Genomic DNA, 21561 nt, shown 5'->3' on the forward strand with positions numbered 1-21561 from the left:
ATATATTCTGTATACTGATACTAGAATATTTTTTTTAACCCCTTAATGACAAAGCCTGTACATGTACGGGCTCAAACTGCATTGTTTTCAATGGGTTTAGGGATCGCCCATTGTCCTTAAAGGGTTAAATATTTTTATATTTTTTATATATTTTATTTTTAAAAAAATGTACATATTATGTATTAATATTTATATTGTTGGGGGGGCGGCGCAGCCTCTTACGCCTCCGAAAGCTGCAGCATCCTGACCAAGGACTTGTTTGCCTCCTGCCACCCGTACCTGAGCCCCGTGCCGTATTATGATCAGTGCCGCAAGGACACCTGTAAATGCGGCCAGGCCTGCCTATGCTCGGCGTTGGCACACTACGCCCATCAGTGCCGCCGCTTCGGGGTCACCATCAACTTCAGGCCCCTCGTCTCAGACTGCGGTATGTACGCTCCGTTAAAAAGGTATAAATATCAAAAGGTGTTTTTTTTTCTATTTCTTACATTTTTTTCTTAACATTGCGCTTCGTAGAGATTGTATGCGAGGAGACAATGAAGTACGGCACTTGCGTCTCCACGTGCGGCCAGACCTGCCACTCTCTGTCCGTGCCGGAGTCCTGCGCCGAGGACTGCGTGGAAGGCTGCGCCTGCCCCAAGGGAAAATATTTAGACGCCACCTCGGGAAGATGTGTCCAAAGGTACTAAGAATAAACTTTTCAAACAATTTTACAAAAGACTATAAAAATATAGTCAGGACGGTGATAATTATCGAGCCAACTGCGGGGCTTTGTTTTTATGTATGTTGTTTTTATGTCACACACAGTAATAACACTTTATTTTTAACCCTTCTTTACAGACACGAGTGCCCCTGCTATTACCAAGGAATAGATTATCATCCTGGGGAAAATGTAATGACCTCCTTCGGCACGTGGTAAGGTCCGGTCGATATTTTTAAGGTCTGTTAGGATTTATAGCAAGGGCTACGTGCTATTGAGGGGCATCTGCTGGGGTTATGATGAAATAGAGTATATAATGCAATGGGGCAGGGGGGTTTTAAAGGCAAAAACGCGTATTAAAAAACTTTGAAGGGCTGGGGATATAACGCAGGAAAATGAAGCACGAGAAAACCGTAGAAAAAGGAGCATTTGGCTCAGAAAAAATACGGGAAAAGTGCTAGAATTCAGAAATATTGCGGCACTGTGACCACAGCTGTAGTTCTAATGAGGTCTAAATTGGCTGCCAGACGCTCTTGGATCTGGTCGTCTCAGCACATTCCACCGTGATGCTCATCATGGCTTCGGAGGAGAAGTAGACCGAATAACCAGAGCAGAAAGTTTTCATCGAGCGCGCCAGATAGGATTTTATTAATCATAACGAGCTGTAACAGTTGTAGAATTTACCTTTTTATGATCTAAAATGCTGCGGGAAGAGCAGACAGGGAGCGGGTTTCGCTGTATTTTTGTATTTCTTGGTCACCGACTAAGATTTGCGTTTCACATTTTTTTTTACACGTTGGCTGACGTCAAACACCTGCTAATTTTGCATTTTATTGTTTTCAGTCATTGTAAAGATGGAGCAATGAGCTGTGACAGCTCTTCTGATGGTAAGAATGGGAATCAAACAACTTTACACGTATATTAAAAAACTTTATGTCATCGAGAGCATCCCATTAACACTACGGAGGGCTTGGTTGAGTAGGAGGGCTTTGCCTTCACGCCTCACTTCACTTAAAAGTTGCGATATGACATCATATGCCGACTCCTGGAAGTAAGGACAGTGGAGGGGGGGCAGGGCAAAGATAAATACCTCTCTGCAGTAAAGTCAGAGCAATAAAGTGAAGTTTAAAGAAAGTAAAATACATTTGTCGCTATCTGAATGTCCCATTCTGGCTTATCGTCCCTTTCTCTTATTCCTTCCCAATAGTACATCATTGCCCTGCTGGACAGATCTATTATAATTGCAGCAATCCAGAAGAAGACTTAGAACCGAGTCAGGAGAGGACCTGCGAGAACCAACTACTAAACATGACAACATCGGCCCACATGCCCTGCATTTCCGGCTGCGTCTGCCCCAGAGGGTCGGTGAATACTTCTTTTATGTCGTAGACTTCATTTCAAACACAAAAGAAACTCTGTGGCCTGGGGCCTCGTTTCCATGATGAAACGGCAAGGGTTAAAAATACAGGGCTTGGGGTATTTTGTTGTGTATGTTATACGTATATTGATATATATATATATATGATATACGTAATTGTTTGTTTTTTGGGGGAAGTAGAAAAAAATACATTTTTGTTATGGCTTTTAACTCTTTTTTTCCCCCAAACCCGTCTCGTAAGTGTGTTTACCAAAGGTGGTTTACGGGATCAGATGTTACGGTAAGAAGCTTAGACGGATTCCTTGGAAGTCATCACTTTTTAATTTACTACCAGATATAAAAAAAGGTTTGATTTCTAAGTGATTCTAAGCGAGTAATTTTGTTTGACAATAGCCCAGGAATCCGGTCAGGGCCGGCCTTAGGGGTGTGCGACCTGTGCGGCCGCACAGGGCGCCATGGCAACAGGGGCGCCGTCCAGGACTTAAATTAAAACATTGTTGTTGTTTTTTTTTAACTTTATTTAACACGGAGGATGTTAAATAAATGTTTTTTTTTAACTTTATTTAACACGGAGGATGTTAAATAAAGTTTTTTTTAACTTTATTTAACACGGAGGATGTTAAATAAAGTTAAAACAAAAAAAAAGAATTTCGATACTACGACAAGCTGTATTGGTAGCACTGACACGAGCTACAGAGATGAGAGGAAGGGGGTCTCGACATTTTAATGACTAATAAACATTTTTTGCAGACTTGTCACGGGCCGAATGGGGCCGACCTGCCAGAAAGTTCTATGCTTCTGTGAACAGGTTATAAAAAAAAAGTAGTTTTGTTATTTGCAAAAATTGCCTATTATTTTAAAAACGTTTTAGATCGTTTACGCTGGTCTTTTCTGTATATTTTCAAATATTGGGTTCAAATATTTTCGGTCCTATGAATCTTCAAAAATTCTTCATATATATATGACCGCTTTAGACGTGGAGAGGAGAAAAGGGGAGAAAAGTGATTTATCCCGGTTTTTACCCCAATTTCCATTGAACGAACGCCATTCTTCTGACCGTCTCTGTCTTGCTTCGGCAGGCTTGTCAAGCATGGAGATGAATGTTTTAATCCAGATGCCTGTCCTTGCTCGTGGAAAGCCAAAGAGTACTATCCAGGCGACACCGTGAATTCTTCATGTTATAGCTGGTAAGCTCTCTTTTCCAGCCGGTGCCAGAGTACGCGGGTTGCAATGGGTTAATTGCTATGCGGGACAGTTTAGTTTGATACATTTTGATACATTTTCGGAACAGTAACAAATGATTTGTGCATCTATTTAATTCAGCGTTTGCCAACGCGGGTCGTTCCAGTGCACTTTCCATCCGTGTCCGTCCATGTGCACGACCTACGGAGATCGACACTACAGGACCTTTGACGGGTTGGCTTACGATTTTGTGGGAACCTGTAAAATCCATCTAGTCAAGGTAAGAGCGCTACCATAATGCTCTCAAGGACGGATCCACCTCCATTCTTCTTGCTGAAGGTCCTTTGATTGTCACATTTGGTTTGTGGACATCTTTTCCCGATTATTCACGGTTCTACTTGGGCCCTTGGGCCCAGCCCAGATTGGGCTCTGGGTAGCTTCTTGGTGCGCCCTATGGGACATCTAGACTATACGACTATCAACTTTTGGCAACGTTCCACCGGTGTTGGCCACACTTCAACCATTTATTATCTGTATCCATCTGATGTTCTTTTAGGGTGGGGGTAACTTCATGAGCCTTTGTTCCTAGGGGCTCCAGAACATAAATTTGTCTGGGCATTTTGACCTTAATTATTTTTAGTATCTCTGTGTATAGATTATGCTATATAGTTAAGTAAGTAGACTTGATTTTTTTTATTTCTTGTACTTATTTAACTGTTTTATGTTTCCTCGCAGGGACTGTTACCAACCAGTTTTTCCATCACAGCAGAAAACGTGAATTGTTACGGTGGAATAATCTGCCGGAAGAAGATATCGATCCGAGTGGGACAGTCTTTAATTATATTTGATGATGAAACAGGGAATCCGGTAGGTCTGAGTATTTGCTGTGGGTTTGGACAGCGTTCATAGCACTTGGTGCGGAGTCTATACGCTGACTATACGTATAGGTATTGATCCGTGTGACCTCTGTATTGTGTCCTACAGAGTCCTTCCAGCATCGTAGATAAAAGGCAGTCGCTGCACGTATGGCAGGCCGGCATCTTTACGTTCGTCCACTTTCCGTCGGAGTTTATCACATTGTTGTGGGACCAGAGAACTACAATCCACGTACAAGTGGGACCCCAGTGGCAGGTAAGTAACTGAAAGGGTTAAAACAGTTTAACAAAATCCTCTTTTTTTACCCTTATTACCCTCAAACCAGTTTTCTGTCGTTTAACCCCTCATGTTTTGTTACATTGTCATAAAGCATGTGCTTTTTGGTTACTTTGTGGTCAAAAAAGTATATAATATTCCATATGATGTAGTAACAGGTTTTAGATAGTTCTGATGTAAATATTATTGCGAAAATGTAAATATTTTATATACTAATATTCAATGTATATTTAAATAGTTGTATTTTGTAACATAATTTTACATACTTGTTTGATACTCGTATTGCTAGAAATTGTTAAAGAGTTTTATTATTTGATGTTTTTGTTTTACTTTTTATAACTTGTCGATATTTTTTACACTGCTATATTGGCTAAATATTTAAGCAGCATACTATTAACCTACACAGTACCTGAATTCTATCACGGAACATAGAAATGTATTTCTTTTTACAGGGTGAATTAAGTGGACTTTGTGGAAATTTTGACCTGAAGACCGTAAATGAAATGAGGACTCCGGATAATTTCGATTTAACAAACGTTCAGGAATTTGGGAACAGCTGGACAGCCGTGGAGGTAAATACATTCATAATAAATATAATAGATAATAAATATAAGGTTCTGGGATCTCTGAGACCTAGCTGGGGCTGTACTGCTTACAGTAAATACATAAGTAATTGGCAAAACTCAGCTTTAAGGGCTGTTTATTGAGTTAGTTGCATTAAGGGAGAACTCTGCTGAGTTCCAGACTCAGCACAAAGGAGGAACTCACTTGTTTAATTCAGCTGAAGGCTGCAGCTTTCTGCAGACCTCTAACCCTGCAGATTCCTGAGTGCCTTCCCTGCCATGAAGATCCTTGAGTGCTCCTTGAATAGTAGAGGTGGTCCTATCCCTATAAAAACATAAACTTAAATATATTTTGGACATTCTAAACAACAACAATACAAATTAGCGACGTCCTGCCGGGTTCATCATTGTTTACTTATGACTGAATCTGACGCAACCTTAATTTTTGGTAAATGGTAAATTTTTTGGGGTTTTACTTATAATTTAATCTGTAGACCTACAAATTGTTGTTAGGAAGGCTGTATGTTGTCCTTGGGAGTCGCTTGCGTTTAGTTTATTTTTTGAATCTATTGAATTCTTGGCAGACAATGAGTCAATCTTTGTATCACAGTCTTAACTCTCTCTCGTTCAGTGTGCCGACAGCTCAGATATTAGGAACCCCTGCCTTACCAACCCATTCAGGGAGCCTTTTGCCAAGAAAGAGTGCGGAATTCTACTTAGTGATGTGTTTGAAGACTGCCATCCAGTGGTGAGTTGGGGGTATTGCAGATATATGTGCCGTTGCACTTGAAACATTGTAAGAAACATTTGCAGTAGCAACAACCAATCAATACATGCTTTTGTGTCACATGACCGATAAACATTCCCTAAAAAAATAAGTAATTATTTCTGGAAAGGTTTTGGGCATTCAGCAGTACTGTGAATGATGTTTTTAATGTTTAGATTGTAAGCTCATTTGAGCAGGGCCCTCCTTACCTGTTGTTTCTGTAAGTCAAATTATGTTATGTCCTGTTTACCCATTGTACAGCGCTGTGGAATATGATGGTGCTATATAAAACAATAAATAATAATAATGCTGCGTTTTTATTTTATTATTAAGTTCAGTACGCAGGCACAATAATCTAAAAACACAAATATATTTTCAGTTGAAAAATATTGTTTTGGAAAAAAAATTTGTCTTCTTAAAGTATGTGAAAAAAATAAATAGGCATATAATCTTTTTATAAATTCTGGATCTGTTTTTAAGGCTAATCAGACAAGGTTAAAACATTTCCATAGACTCACCATTAACACGCCACATCCCATCTTAGTCGAAATGTTTTCTAGAATATGACCTTCTTTAAATTGATTAATACAGACTAATTAATTTTTTTTGGATTTCTTATGCTGATTTAGACTCTCTGATCTAGATAATAAGAGTAAGGCAATCCTCACTTTCCATAAATATATTAATTGTACCCTAGGTGGACGTCACCTGGTTCTACGCAAACTGCCTGTCGGACACGTGTGGTTGCAATCGAGGTGGAGACTGTGAATGTTTTTGCACCAGTGTGTCAGCTTATGCACATCAATGCTGTCAGCATGGAATCACCGTAGACTGGAGGTCTCCGAGGGTCTGCCGTGAGTAACCCTTAACCTATTACCTGAGAGCCGTCACGTATTGTGAAGAACCAACCAGTGAGTTAGCCTCTGGCTGCCTGGCTACTCATTCTGGATACATTCTAACATGTTTCCCATTCTTCTAGAATGATACAAATGTTACCGCTCAGAGCTACAGAATTCGATGGGTTCTATAGGTTCATTCGAGAAATTCCAATCCCGCTGGCTTTGTTGGCCTTGAGGTCAACGAGAATTACTGGTCTCTGAAACGAGATATTATATTTTCTATTTATATAATTTAATAAAGATAAATATATTTTTAATGATAATAATAGGACGGTAGAAGGTTACGACACCTAAAGATACTTTAGTTATAATCAACGAGCGCTGAAAAGCAACGAGAAGAAAATTAAATGTTTTTTGTTTTTCATTTGTTCATTATGATTATATTAAATGTCTAATTTGTGACTTATCTTTTTATTTTTTTTTATTTTTTTATTTTAGCATATGACTGTGAATACTTTAACAAAGGTAAGTCTTCATCCATAGCTGGAGTTTTTTAAAAATAAAAACTCTCCAAAAATGGAAAATTTTACTATTTTTATAAAAAAAGACAATTTTTATAAATAAACTTACCGTATTTACACAGGTAAACGCAATATTACTGGAAAAAAATATCCCATTAAAAATATCTAAATAAATAAATAAAAACAGATTGTATCATTGTAAATATTGTACCGTGTAGAACCTACTTTTTGTTTTGTGGATAAAAAGCGCCGAAGAACTGCTAGCTGTTCTCTCCGTCAGGTTTCCTAACAAGGTCATGGCTATAATACTTATAAATAAAAAAAAAAGTAGGAAATAAAAAAAGAAAAAAAAAACTTGGGATAGAGGTAAAATACTGTTCATCAGAATTGGAACAACTGTGTCAAAATTAAGCTTGCATAAAATAATGATAAATATTGGGATTATTAAAGAAATTTTGTGCTTCTTTTAAAATTGCAAAATTATAAAAAAAATGTTTTTTTTATGATTAATATTAGGACACAAAAAGAATGCCATTATATTAGGTTTTAGAAATAATACATGTAATCATACATTTCCCAAACAAGATTTTTTTGCACGATAAAAATTGCCTAATGTCACGGACTGGGTCCAAGCTGGTGACTGGAAGGACCCAGCGCGCCCGATGTAGTTGTGTGCAGGAGTCTCGATGCAGTAGCGGAGTCTGGGGCAGGGCCTGGTGCAGGGTGACCACACTCGCCCAGGCGTTGAGCACCTAGGTAGTGCAGCCAAACACCAGCGCCCTGATATGGCAGCAGATGGAGTCCAGAACAAAACGAATCCTGCAGGCACCCTGGAGCAGGCATGAAGCATATCACATGAGTCACGTGCAGGATGCTGCAGGCTGGGAGAATGAAAGCTAAGCAAAGGGTTAATGTAGCAGACACAAAACAAGCAAGAGAAAGGGAGACCAGGCAAGAAACATGATATAATATATACACGAGAAGTGGCTAGAAGCATGACATGAATTGAAAGATATAAACAGGCACAAGACAAGGAATAAACATAACCAGACAAGACATACATGTTACAGGGCACAACAAAGGACAGGGAAGAAGGCAAGGAACACAGGGGAAGGAGTGAGGAGCCGGAACCCTCGGACGCTTCTCCTATAAGCAAGGATAGGACATATTAATAGGGACATGGGGAGAGGAGAGAGGAACCGGAATCCTCAGATGATTCAAGGAAGAAGGGCAAAGGTACATAAAAGACCGACAAACATGAATACAGAAACTAGCCTAGGACTACAAGATAACTATTGGAGATTTCGTCACATGATATGGCCATAGTATGCTTAGCCCACCACTACGCCAAAGTACTCCAATGACGGTGGGTCCTAACGCTAATCCCTGCAGACAAGATACAAAACAAACCACACATGTAAACCAAACACAGCACAGAGACATACCTTAGACTGAAGACTGCAGACTGAGACAAACAGAACACACAGGTGGGGCACACCTAATAAAGGAAGCAGAGCTGAAGCAAAGAGCCGGAGCAGAAGCAAGGAATGGAAAATAGAACAAAGCAAAAGGAAATCCAGGAATGGATCAAAGCAAAGCAGAAAAACTACAGCAGGACAGATATGCAGCTCCGCAGCCTGGGCTGACCGTGACAGTATCCCCCTCCGAAAAGAGCGGCCTCCGGACGCGAACAGAAACAGCAATAGAAGGAAGGCCCGCCCTCTGACGGGAGAACGGAGGAAACAAGTCAACCCAGGAACCAGCATACAGAGACGGAAAAACGTAGGAGTCCTTCGATGACCAGCACTGCCGCTAGTAGACCAATCTCCTCCAAAAACAGGAATCAGAATGTCTGAACAGGATTGAGGAAGTTGACTCTAGCTGACATTTAGATCCAGACGAAGGCAAGATAGATAAGCCACTTGACAAGGCAGACACGGCAGGTAACCCACTTGCTGGGCAGACACGACAGGTACGGGTTCAGGCACAGGCACGGTTCAGGCACAGGCACAGGTTCAGACAACAGGTTGCCCACTTGCAGGGCACACGGCAGGTTGCCCACTTGGAGAATACTCGACCAAGGTAGCCCGGATGCAGGCACTCATACTGGGAGTCCATAGTGGGTCGCTGGCCGCAACTCAGGAAACCCTCTTTCAGGGTACACGGCGGGTTGCCCACTTGGAAAATACTCGACCAGGGTAGCCCGGATGCAGGCACTCATACTGGGAGTCCATAGTGGGTCGTTGGCCGCAACTCCGGAAACCCTCTTTCAGGGTACACGGCAGGTTGCCCACTTGGAGAATACTCGACCAAGGTAGCCCGGATGCAGGCACTCATACTGGGAGTCCATAGTGGGTCGCTGGCCGCAACTCCGGAACATGACAGGAAGCCCACCGGAAGGGGCAAGCTTGGCAGGAAACCCTCTGGAAAGGGCACGCTCGGTAGGAAGCCCTCTGGAAAGGGCAAGCTTGGTAGGAAGCCCTCTGGAAAGGGCAAGCTTGGCAGGAAACCCTCTGGAAAGGGCACGCTCGGTAGGAAGCCCTACGGAAAGGGCTCACACATCAGGAAACCCTACGGAAAGGGCACGCTCGGTAGGAAGCCCTACGGAAAGGGCTCACACATCAGGAAACCCTACGGAAAGGGCACGCTCGGTAGGAAGCCCTACGGAAAGGGCTCACACATCAGGAAACCCTACAGAAAGGGCACGCTCGGTAGGAAGCCCTACGGAAAGGGCTCACACATCAGGAAGCCCACCGGAAGGGGCGAGCTTAGGAGGAAGCCCACCGGAAGGGGCGAGCTTAGGAGGAAACCCCTTTTGATGGGGTGCACGATAGGAAACCCCGTTTGATGGGGTGCACACGATTGGATAGCCCTCTGGCCGGGCTGGAATGCTGCAGACAGGTACGGAGGCCCACTGGAAGGGCAGACGGATACGGAGGCCCACTGGAAGGGCAGACGGGTACGGAGGCCCACTGGAAGGGCAGACGGGTACGGAGGCCCACTGGAAGGGCAGACGCTGCTAACTCCACTCCGCGAACTCCTGGCCATTTACCTGCGGCCATGTGTCACGGACTGGGTCCAAGCTGGTGACTGGAAGGACCCAGCGCGCCCGATGTAGTTGTGTGCAGGAGTCTCGATGCAGTAGCGGAGTCTGGGGCAGGGCCTGGTGCAGGGTGACCACACTCGCCCAGGCGTTGAGCACCTAGGTAGTGCAGCCAAACACCAGCGCCCTGATATGGCAGCAGATGGAGTCCAGAACAAAACGAATCCTGCAGGCACCCTGGAGCAGGCATGAAGCATATCACATGAGTCACGTGCAGGATGCTGCAGGCTGGGAGAATGAAAGCTAAGCAAAGGGTTAATGTAGCAGACACAAAACAAGCAAGAGAAAGGGAGACCAGGCAAGAAACATGATATAATATATACACGAGAAGTGGCTAGAAGCATGACATGAATTGAAAGATATAAACAGGCACAAGACAAGGAATAAACATAACCAGACAAGACATACATGTTACAGGGCACAACAAAGGACAGGGAAGAAGGCAAGGAACACAGGGGAAGGAGTGAGGAGCCGGAACCCTCGGACGCTTCTCCTATAAGCAAGGATAGGACATATTAATAGGGACATGGGGAGAGGAGAGAGGAACCGGAATCCTGAGATGATTCAAGGAAGAAGGGCAAAGGTACATAAAAGACCGACAAACATGAATACAGAAACTAGCCTAGGACTACAAGATAACTATTGGAGATTTCGTCACATGATATGGCCATAGTATGCTTAGCCCACCACTACGCCAAAGTACTCCAATGACGGTGGGTCCTAACGCTAATCCCTGCAGACAAGATACAAAACAAACCACACATGTAAACCAAACACAGCACAGAGACATACCTTAGACTGAAGACTGCAGACTGAGACAAACAGAACACACAGGTGGGGCACACCTAATAAAGGAAGCAGAGCTGAAGCAAAGAGCCGGAGCAGAAGCAAGGAATGGAAAATAGAACAAAGCAAAAGGAAATCCAGGAATGGATCAAAGCAAAGCAGAAAAACTACAGCAGGACAGATATGCAGCTCCGCAGCCTGGGCTGACCGTGACACCTAAAAACATGCGCTAATAACAAAATTATATTTCTGAAATCCGTCTCTTGAGGGCAGTAGAGATTCACAAAACCGAACGCAAATCTTTGTGGTTTGAATATGTCTGCCAATAATGTCAGCGCATGTGAGCTTAAGATAGGTTTGGTTCACAGGTGAGCTTTATCTGAAATATTCTATGCGAGGGACACTATTTAATAAGAATTTTATTCCGCGTAGACTAAAGGTGAAACATATTATATGTGTAAAAAATATCAATAAAGCTTCATTGTGGATATTTTTAAATAATGGAGATAATGGTAATTGATTAATGAGAATTTAATGAGAATTTATGAGGCTAATCGCCTGTATATTAAAGGGTGGCACTGAAAGCGCAAGGCTTATCGGAGGGGTATTGTCTGAAATCAAGGGCCAAGGGGCACAGGGGTCTATTGGGGTGGAACGGGGCAGTACAAGGCCCTGCATAGGGGCAAGAAGGCAGCATATGGTTCTGCTAGGGGTTAAAGATTTGGAGGGCATGAAGATGTAAAGAAGGCAGGGTGAGAGTCTGTAGAGCGGACGTCACAGGATGAGAAATGTTTGACAAAAATATAAGTTTTCTAATTTTATAAACTCTGTAATTTTGTAATTCGAAGGGTTATTCCCCGTATGGTGAACTTGTTGGGGTGTTTTTTTGCCCAGTTTTAGGGAAGGGGCCGTACAAGCTGGTCAGCTACTTGGACAAGAGTTTAGTGTTGGCAGCCAGGATTCCCGACGGCAATGTTTTCCCAATGAGGAGAGACTACCTAATCCCGGAAGAAACCGCCAGCTTCATGCTAACGCCGGGCCTGTACAAACCCAAAGCACATGGTAAGGTCGCAGGCCCAAAATAAACCTGCCGAGAACAATTAACCGTTAGAGTGCCTCGGTGGCGTCAGAATGCACCCCAAACTTCCCCAAAAGCTTAAGTATTTTACTTAATAAATTCATTGAAACATCATACGCAGCAGCACATAGAATGACCAAAATAAAGGGTATTTTGGATGAAAAAAAATATAATCAATAGAGCGCGAGCACTTATGAGACATAGATCCTGGCCATACTTTTATGTGTCCAGAATAAATATATAATAAATTAATAAATATGTATCTTAGTTCGGTGCGCTAACAATTATCTTCCTTAAATATGCCAAAAATGATTTTAAAAAGTAATTTTTAACCCTAATTATGGGACAGTATGAAGGATTTATCTTAGGCTTGGGGGACAATCATGGTTGTAGCTTTAAACAACACAACATTATGTTTTGTGGATTTAGCGGAATGGATATATCGATGAATTATTCTATATTCTAGTCTATAGGGACATTTTTATTCCAGAAAGACTGAAAAACCCTTGCATTATTCTTTCGGCCCCCAAAAACACAAAATGATACATTGTTGATTTATGAGGTCTTTTAGCACTTAATAGGTTTATTCACATTGAAGGGTAGTGTGGCGATTATTCACTAAGTAATGCGTTTTATCAACCGAGGTCTTTATGGTCCGAAACGAGGTCACCTAACGGGGTTGCCAACCAGGAACTGTTGGACGGCCCAAGAGCTATCGTCTTAAGCTAAGAATAATTATTCCCAACATTCTAAAGCATTATCGGGTTTCTGGTTCAATGGGAGCTAAATGGACGTAGACTTTCCGGCCCCTGCTGTACAAATATAACTAATATAAGTTTTATTATATAGGTTTTTTTGCTCAATGAGTCGGACTAGATCATTAGCATTCATGAGCGTGAAGCGGCCCCCATTTTCAGACATGTTTTATAATTTATACCCAATGCTGATATATGTTGTTTTTTTTTAACATAGATTCTAACACTTTCAGTAAATGTTAATGTCTCTGAATGAACCGTTTCTTGACGGATGACTCTATTTCCCAGACAGAAATCTGGTCTCCATTGAGCTGGCCGACCGTCCCAACTTCTTCCTGCATTTAGCCAGAAATGGTACTTTTTTAATATCTAAGTGGCAAAAAGAGGAAGATTTCCAGAATCGCTCGACATTCATCATGCACAGAAACGCGTGGATTTCCGGCTATAACTCCTTCGAATGCTTCGCTAAACCGGGATACTTTCTGCGCATTTCCGCTTCATATATCTTTCTGACGAAATACCATCATTCTGCCGCGTTCCGGCTTTCCACGCTCTTCAGATTAACAGGTAAAAGTTTGATTATTCTAAAAATCTGGGGTTTTTTTTTTGTTTGTTTTATTTCCTTGTCTCACGCTGTTGAAAATAAACTGGAGTATATGATATTAGTAAGGAGCTTAAATATAAAATGTTGAAAATCTTAATAAACATTGGATTTTGAAAAAAAAAGGAGCTTAAATATAATTGTCTTCTAATGACATAGAATAAAAATAAGAAGTCGCGAGAGGATCGAATGGTTACTATGGCAACAGAATTGCCAAAAGCCAATGCCTTCTCAGTCATGTGACCCATATACGTATATTTATATACTTACACAAATATTTATATATATATATATATATACATATATAAACCTAGAAATTTTAATTAATTAAAATTAATTAATTTAATTAATTTAAATTAATTAAAAAAATACAGATAAAAAAGGATAAGAAAAATCAGTATGTTTTCCTTAAAATCTCAGGTATATTGTGTGCCTCTGTATAATAATATTTTAGATGAAAACTTTATTTTTTAGCCTTCTGGTAATATTTAAGTGTCTCAACTTACTGGTAAAAAACCGACTAGTAAAATTAAATATCAGATTTTCTGGTAATTTGCCAATTAATGCATACGTTGATAATATATGGCGGTAGGCCGCAGATCGCTCTAATTGCCGCTCGTTTCCCGGAATGTCTGGGAGCGTCTTCCTGACGATGCTCGGAACCTTTTCACATAATGTATTTCTGTAGCGTGAGGTCAATGCTTTGCTATGCTGAGTGTAGATGGCGGTAACTTGCCTCGGTTATTTTTATAAAAATATATCACAGCTCAATGTTTGTCTTAAACGACAAGGATACTTTGTAACTGGCTCGTTACCGCTCCCCGATATATATATATAATCTGCACTCCGATATATATATAATGCACTTTATTCTATAGCTATAACTCATATACTGTATAGAATTCCAAAACTTTTCAAGCCGCTTCCCTCGTAGCCAATGAAAACTCAGCATAATATTGATTAAGTCTCTCATAGGCTAATGAGAACTCAGCATAATATTGATTAAATCTCTCATTGGCTAATGAGTACTCAGCATAATATTGATTAAATCTCTCATTGGCTAATGAGTACTCAGCATAATATTGATTAAATCTCTCATTGGCTAATGAGAACTCAGCATAATATTGATTGAATCTCTCATTGGCCAATGAGAACTCAGCATAATATTGATAAAATCTCTCATTGGCTAATGAGAACTCAGCATAATACTGATAAAATCTCTCATTGGCTAATGAGTACTCAGCATAATATTGATTAAATCTCTCATTGGCCAATGAGAACTCAGCATAATATTGATTAAATCTCTCATTGGCTAATACAACTTTGCATGTCACTTCCTCTAACTCCATTCGTTCCAATAGACAGTATCCAACACCAGAACCCATTTGGATCTTCCGAGTTAAAAGGGCCACAAGAACTTTCCTATAAAAATGAAACACTTGTAATTCCCCAAAAAAATCCATGGAATCATCTAGAAATGTTTTTTAAATATATTTTTTTTAAATGCACTTATTGAATAAGTTGATAAACTAACACGGTGTCTTAAAATGAGCCAAACATTGGCATATTGTCCTGACGCATGATAAGAAGCCCCAGCTGTCCCGCCATCCGATCGGTCGGGGAAAGTGTTAACAGCCCCCATTGTGAACCTGGGGCTGTTTGGCCGCGTATCGTGAGGTCCAGACTGACGCAGCTGTTACGTGGCACACTCCAATCTCCCCAAAAATGACAGATTTTGTCATTGCCAAATTCCTGACGTCTCCTGGCTAAGTTCTCTAATCACGGGCTTTAACTAAATTGTAACTCCGTGTGTTAACAGGGTATTTAAAGCTCGGATCTGTTGCTCTACAAACTAAACAATTGTGAGCGGCCGGGGCTTTTAATATTGTTTTCCGTATCCCTGCCTTGTCGCGGCATAAACATTGTACGGCGCTGCGGAATATGATGGCGCCATATGACAATAAGTAACAATAAACATGCATTGCGCGTTCCTATGTATTCTACCACTTAGTAGTTAACACAAATATTGTCTTTGTCGGTAAACAACAACAAAAATAAGTAGAATTGGGCCAAATAATTGAGAGACGTTTCATTAATCACTCAGTTAAGGATCGCGTTTCAGAGTTTTATAAGCTCCGGGCGTCGAATGTTTCTCAAACCTGCTTTTGGAGGGTATCAGAACTCTTCTGCAGGGCAATTACAGGCTCTAAAAATACCCCCCGGTATTTATTTAAGTTAATGGAAAAGTTACACCGGCTGCAGGGTGTAGGAGCAAAGGCGGATTGGGTTTCTTGCTGACTGTTGGAAATGCTGAGCATGTTAGATCAGAAAAGCTGGAGCTTGATTCCAGAAGTGGGGGGACAGAATAATAGAACCCCCCGGAAAAGGTCTCGTTAATGTCACGAGCTTCGTAGCCCATGACGCACATAAAAAAAAAAACTAAACGGCCCGTGGCATGCGCAACGACGTGATGAATACTGGCTTAATGACATACAGGTTACAGAGAGGGTGGTAATGACGGTGTGAGACTTCTAAACCAACCTCATGTCATAGACTTGTCCTCATTGTACAGCGCTACTGAGCATGATGGCACTATATCAATCAATAACAATAATTCCACTTGGTAAGGGGGCTGAGAACAGGGACAGGGTGATAATGCATACCTCCGATATGTCCATTTATAATAGGACCCCAAATCCCTCTACCCTTCTTTCCTCCTCTGATGCCCCTTCTTTCTTCTGCCTGATGCCCCCTCTTTCCTCCCCTGATGTCCCTCTTTCCTCCCCCTGATTCCCCTCTTACCCCCCTGATGCCCCCTCCTTCTTTTGCCTGATGCCGCCTCTTTCCTCCCCCCGATGTCCCTCTTTCCTCCCCCAATGTCCCTCTTTCCTCCCCCTGATGGCCCCTCCCCCACGATTCCCCCTTCTTTTCTAGGAGCTCAGAATGTTTGCTGGGTTCTACAGCCCTAAAAGCCCCAATGCAAAATCTAGAGATACTTTTAATGTACGATACATAGAAGCAGGAAAGATACCATGTATTTTGCTAAATAAGGAAGAAATGTATACCTAATTTTTTTTTTTTTTAGGATTTACTAAAATAAATAATTAAAATAATAATAATAAAAAAAATAATTTAACAAAAAAAAAAAACAATGGTGATCATTTAATGCCATCACATGTAGGCTTAATAGAGACAGTTTTTGTGCTGAATTCTCGATCAGGGAAAGTCCACTGGAAATGGCCCTCTAGCCGGGGCAAAAGTCCAAGGCCTGACCGTCTCCCCGTGGGTATTTTGTTTAATCTCCTGCCCTTATCTGTCGTCTCTCGACTCTGTATTTAAAAAAAAGTCCTTACTTAAAAGTTTTTGCCATTGGTCCTTTTTACATATTTTGCTAATAATTGAGTTATTTCTAAGCAAAAAAAAAAACTACAGATCAAAGTTCTTCAGATTTCTGTTTTCGTTTTAAAAACATCTACAACAGCAGGTGAAACGCAAAAAAAACCAATCCTCCAAATCAACTTCAAGTAGACGACAGGAACGCTTCACGTGATGATTGTTAGGGAACAGATACATATGTCGGGTCACCAAAAGGTTCCGAAAACATCTTTGATAAACTTTAAGATCTGGAGTGAAAGTTAAAAAGAAGGGGTATTTGTGATTGTGCGAGCGTGAATTATCACACCTGTTTGTGTATAGCACAAAATCCTTTCATTTTATAGAAAAAAAATCCAATGAAATATGAAAGACTCTGGCAAATTGGTGTTTTGAAGGGTTGAGTGTATATTCTGATGTGTTTTCACTTTCACTCCATCGCTTTGGTTACATTTTAGTCGATAATTATATTTCAGAGCAGTAGGGTCGGTTTGGCGGCTCCATTTATCGATTTGAGCAAAACACTTATTTTATTAGTTTTGTCTATAATTTGAGGATAACTTTACTGTTTCTTCCAGATGGTTGTTGAAGATGTGATACCGTTACAAAAGTATAGATTAATAATTATAAAATATATACACACTACCACTCAAAGGTTTAGGGTCACTGAGCTGTTTTCATGGAAAACAAGGAAATTAGAAATTTTAAACTTAAACTTGGATCAGAGAACACAACGTGCCATTGGAACACAGGAGTGATGGGAGTGATAAAGGGCCATTGGAACACAGGAGTGATGGGAGTGATAAAGGGCCATTGGAACACATGAGTGATGGGAGTGATAAAGGGCCATTGGAACACAGGAGTGATGGGAGTGATAAAGGGCCATTGGGACACAGGAGTGATGGGAGTGATAAAGGGCCATTGGAACACAGGAGTGATGGGAGTGATAAAGGGCCGTTGGAACACAGGAGTGATGGGAGTGATAAAGGGCCGTTGGAACACAGGAGTGATGGGAGTGATAAAGGGCCATTGGAACACAGGAGTGATGGGAGTGATAAAGGGCCATTGGAACACAGGAGTGATGGGAGTGATAAAGGGCCATTGGAACACAGGAGTGATGGGAGTGATAAAGGGCCATTGGAACACATGAGTGATGGGAGTGATAAAGGGCCATTGGAACACAGGAGTGATGGGAGTGATAAAGGGCCATTGGGACACAGGAGTGATGGGAGTGATAAAGGGCCATTGGAACACAGGAGTGATGGGAGTGATAAAGGGCCGTTGGAACACAGGAGTGATGGGAGTGATAAAGGGCCGTTGGAACACAGGAGTGATGGGAGTGATAAAGGGCCATTGGAACACAGGAGTGATGGGAGTGATAAAGGGCCATTGGAACACAGGAGTGATGGGAGTGATAAAGGGCCATTGGAACACAGGAGCGATGGGAGTGATAAAGGGCCATTGGAACACAGGAGCGATGGGAGTGATAAAGGGCCATTGGAACACAGGAGTGATGGGAGTGATAAAGGGTCATTGGGACACAGGAGTGATGGGAGTGATAAAGGGACATTGGAACCCAGGAGTGATGGGAGTGATAAAGGGCCATTGGAACACAGGAGTGATGGGAGTGATAAAGGGCCATTGGAACACAGGAGTGATGGGAGTGATAAAGGGCCATTGGAACACAGGAGTGATGGGAGTGATAAAGGGCCATTGGAACACAGGAGTGATGGGAGTGATAAAGGGACACTGGAACACAGGAGTGATGGGAGTGATAAAGGGACATTGGAGCACAGGAGTGATGGGAGTGATAAAGGGACATTGGAACCCAGGAGTGATGGGAGATCTCGAAGGTGGAGAGGATGGATTCTTTCAGGATGCAGGTTGAGGGTGTCAGGGGAATAGATTGTAAGCTCTTGATTTATATGGTTTTAGTGACCATTTAAAGCTAGAATTAGAATTGTTAAATAAAATCCCAAAGACCATGCAGACCTATAAAACACAAGAGGACATTTCTGAAGGTCTGCTCAGCCGGCAGGTTCTAGGTGTCTAGGTTTCAGTAGGGTGTTATTTCCACCGCCTTATGCAATGTTTGTAGATAACAGTAAAGTCTCCCCATCATCTTTAGATGAGTTAGGAGGATAAAAATGTCATTACTCACTGCAGTCATATTCGGTGACCCAGATGAGCTGGTTTTAAACCACTGGAATATTCACGTCTGTCTTAGTGAAAGGTCATTTGGAAGCCCCAGATTAGTCCTGTGTGACACGGGGATTCCTATGACAAATAGTAATAAAAACATTAATAATACACGATGGTAAAGAAGAAATCTAAAATAGCAAATACAGCACCCCAGAACTATCCATCGCTTAAAGCTGGAGTTCCTCTGATGTCTCAGAAACCCCTTTCCAGGTGTCTAGATTTGAGCTTTTAGTGCCCCCCCCCATAGGAATACATTTACAATAATGTTTGTTTAAACTGCACTTGTGTTTAGAAATGTATAAGAGATGGTAACATAAATAGCTGCAAGTGGTTCATGACATCACCACTCAAAATTAAACCTGACATCTCGGTTGCACGCAAAAAAAAAAAAGTAAATAGATTGTCCTATTTTTGCTTTTACAATACTGGGATTTAGGCGTGAAAAATATTCCCGTGTAAAAATATTATTGTTACTGCTCTTTAATAAAAAAATAACAGTAATTAGAAGAAATCATTTAGAAAGTGAAACAGATATTTCTTCAAATATATAAAAAAATATTTTCTATAAAAAGGAATGTAAGTTCCTGTGCGTAATTTGGTAAAGGTCACACCTTAAACTTTATTTGTAAATATACAAATAATTGTTGGTGCTAATAAAAAAGGAAGGTTGTATTTACTGAATTATTATTATTATTAGTAGTATTATTAATTATTATTATTATTTATTCTGCAGAGTATGACATACACTCACTGTAACACTAGGTGGCAGTATACTGTGAGGTTGATTTGAGCGTTTGGTTTTCTTGTGATACATAATATCCCTGCTTTGCTGTATATTATTATTTTTATTATTATTATTATTATTATTATTATTATTATTATTATCATCATTCATTTAAAGTTTTTCCACGAGAACTGGGGAAAAAATAAATGATAACATGTATGTGGATCAAATTTACCAAATCCATTCTCATATTTTTAACTTTACACTTGTAAGAGTTAATATGTTTAACAATAATTACAGTACAGATGCCAAGTTTGATGGAAATGTAGATTGTAGATTGTGCTCTAAATAGATGTTTATAAAGAAATGTGCACAAAATGTATAATTTATTATTTTCCAGATTCCAAGCTGAAATCTCCTCGTTCCACTTGCGAGTGGAAATACGACGCATGTTCCACTGCCTGTTTCAGGACATGCAGAGACCCTGAGGGCCAATACTGTAAAGATGTCCCAAAGTAAGTAACAACCTTTTCTATGGGATCCAAAAGTATTGGGATTTTCTTTATTTTTTTTTACAATTGAACTCTAGTAAAAAGTGGCCCAAAAATGCAACCCCCCCACCGGGGACCTTTTTTATAATTGAATAACAGGACCAGTTACAAAAATCTCCATGGTCCGGTATTTGCCTGTTTTAATAGCTAATTTTACTAAATCTAATTAAAACTAATTAAATGTGTGGGTAACCATATGGAGCAAACTACTTACCTAATATGATTATAGTTAATTATAGTTAATTTTACTGCTGAAAATAAAACATTTGACCACAACTGTCAAGTTCTTACCCAAATCCCATAACAAAACAGGTTACAACAGGTTAAAAAAAAATGAACAAAAATAATATTTAATTTATTCAATTCAATTAAATTTTTTTTTTACTGTTATTAACTAAAACTATGAAAGTATTAGAAGTAGAGATTTATCTGCAAACTGTCCAAAAATGTAAATGAAATCCAGGGACATTTTTTAAGGATTTCAAATCTAATTTCAGATTTTTTTTTTTTTTAATATCGCGGACATTTAAAAAAAATATAATAATAATAAAAAAATAATAATATATATATATATTCGGTAAAAGCAGAATGGCCAGTTTGTATTTTTACAATGACACTGACTTTGCTAAATACCTTTCATAGCATTAAACATAAGTAAGTTATGCCTAAGCAGTCCGGGATGCCGCTGGGGTATTGCGTTACATGCAATGCTATGCGTTTTTTGGCACATCCATTAATAATATGATTTCTCGCAGGTGGCAGGCTTCACTTTTAATCCGGCAACATTTTGTTCAAAATAATAAATTATAATGCGGCCATTTGTTGGTGGGTAGTCATTCCTCACTGCGCGTTTGCTGAAAATGTGATTGTACGGAGCAAACTTTGGCTTCCAGAAAGGATTTTGCCTGCCAGGATCTTTGATTTGTGATGACTGGTACGGAATGACAGCAGACACGGCTATTAGGCAGCCTTCTTCAATAACGTTTTACTAAATCAAAAACAAGTTCGTAAATCATATCTTCCAGAAGTTTTAGCACGACGAGGACTAATGTTAACAATCTGTAATTAGCTTTAGGAACGGCTTATAGATGCTGAACTATATTTCAACCGGCAACCCTGCCCCAAAAGTGCTTTACGCATTACTATACACCTGCTCCTAGTTGGATCCATATGGTGGATTCTTCCCCTTGGTGGGCATAGGGACATTTTCCCCCTGGGCATATCGAGTTGAGTTCTATATTTTGACTATTAACTGTGTTGGCCATGGTGGTCGTATAGTATGAAGGTG

At 40.6% G+C, this 21561-nt stretch overlaps 1 protein-coding gene across 1 annotated transcript in view; it reads left to right on the forward strand.

The window, feature by feature from the left end:
• Positions 1 to 21561, forward strand: part of OTOG (otogelin) — a 69383-nt gene that overhangs the window by 19562 nt on the left and 28260 nt on the right. Inside the window, exons 19-34 of the mRNA XM_053449225.1 lie at positions 215 to 427; positions 517 to 682; positions 841 to 915; positions 1544 to 1587; positions 1908 to 2061; positions 3158 to 3265; positions 3402 to 3540; positions 3996 to 4127; positions 4245 to 4391; positions 4865 to 4984; positions 5607 to 5723; positions 6439 to 6595; positions 7079 to 7105; positions 11885 to 12052; positions 13112 to 13390; positions 20123 to 20237. Coding sequence (XP_053305200.1) covers positions 215 to 427; positions 517 to 682; positions 841 to 915; positions 1544 to 1587; positions 1908 to 2061; positions 3158 to 3265; positions 3402 to 3540; positions 3996 to 4127; positions 4245 to 4391; positions 4865 to 4984; positions 5607 to 5723; positions 6439 to 6595; positions 7079 to 7105; positions 11885 to 12052; positions 13112 to 13390; positions 20123 to 20237 — 2161 coding nt within the window. The remainder of the gene's footprint in view (positions 1 to 214; positions 428 to 516; positions 683 to 840; positions 916 to 1543; positions 1588 to 1907; positions 2062 to 3157; positions 3266 to 3401; positions 3541 to 3995; positions 4128 to 4244; positions 4392 to 4864; positions 4985 to 5606; positions 5724 to 6438; positions 6596 to 7078; positions 7106 to 11884; positions 12053 to 13111; positions 13391 to 20122; positions 20238 to 21561) is intronic.

Source organism: Spea bombifrons, chromosome 10 (genome assembly GCF_027358695.1).
Source record: "Spea bombifrons isolate aSpeBom1 chromosome 10, aSpeBom1.2.pri, whole genome shotgun sequence".
NCBI classification, from domain to species: domain Eukaryota; kingdom Metazoa; phylum Chordata; class Amphibia; order Anura; family Pelobatidae; genus Spea; species Spea bombifrons.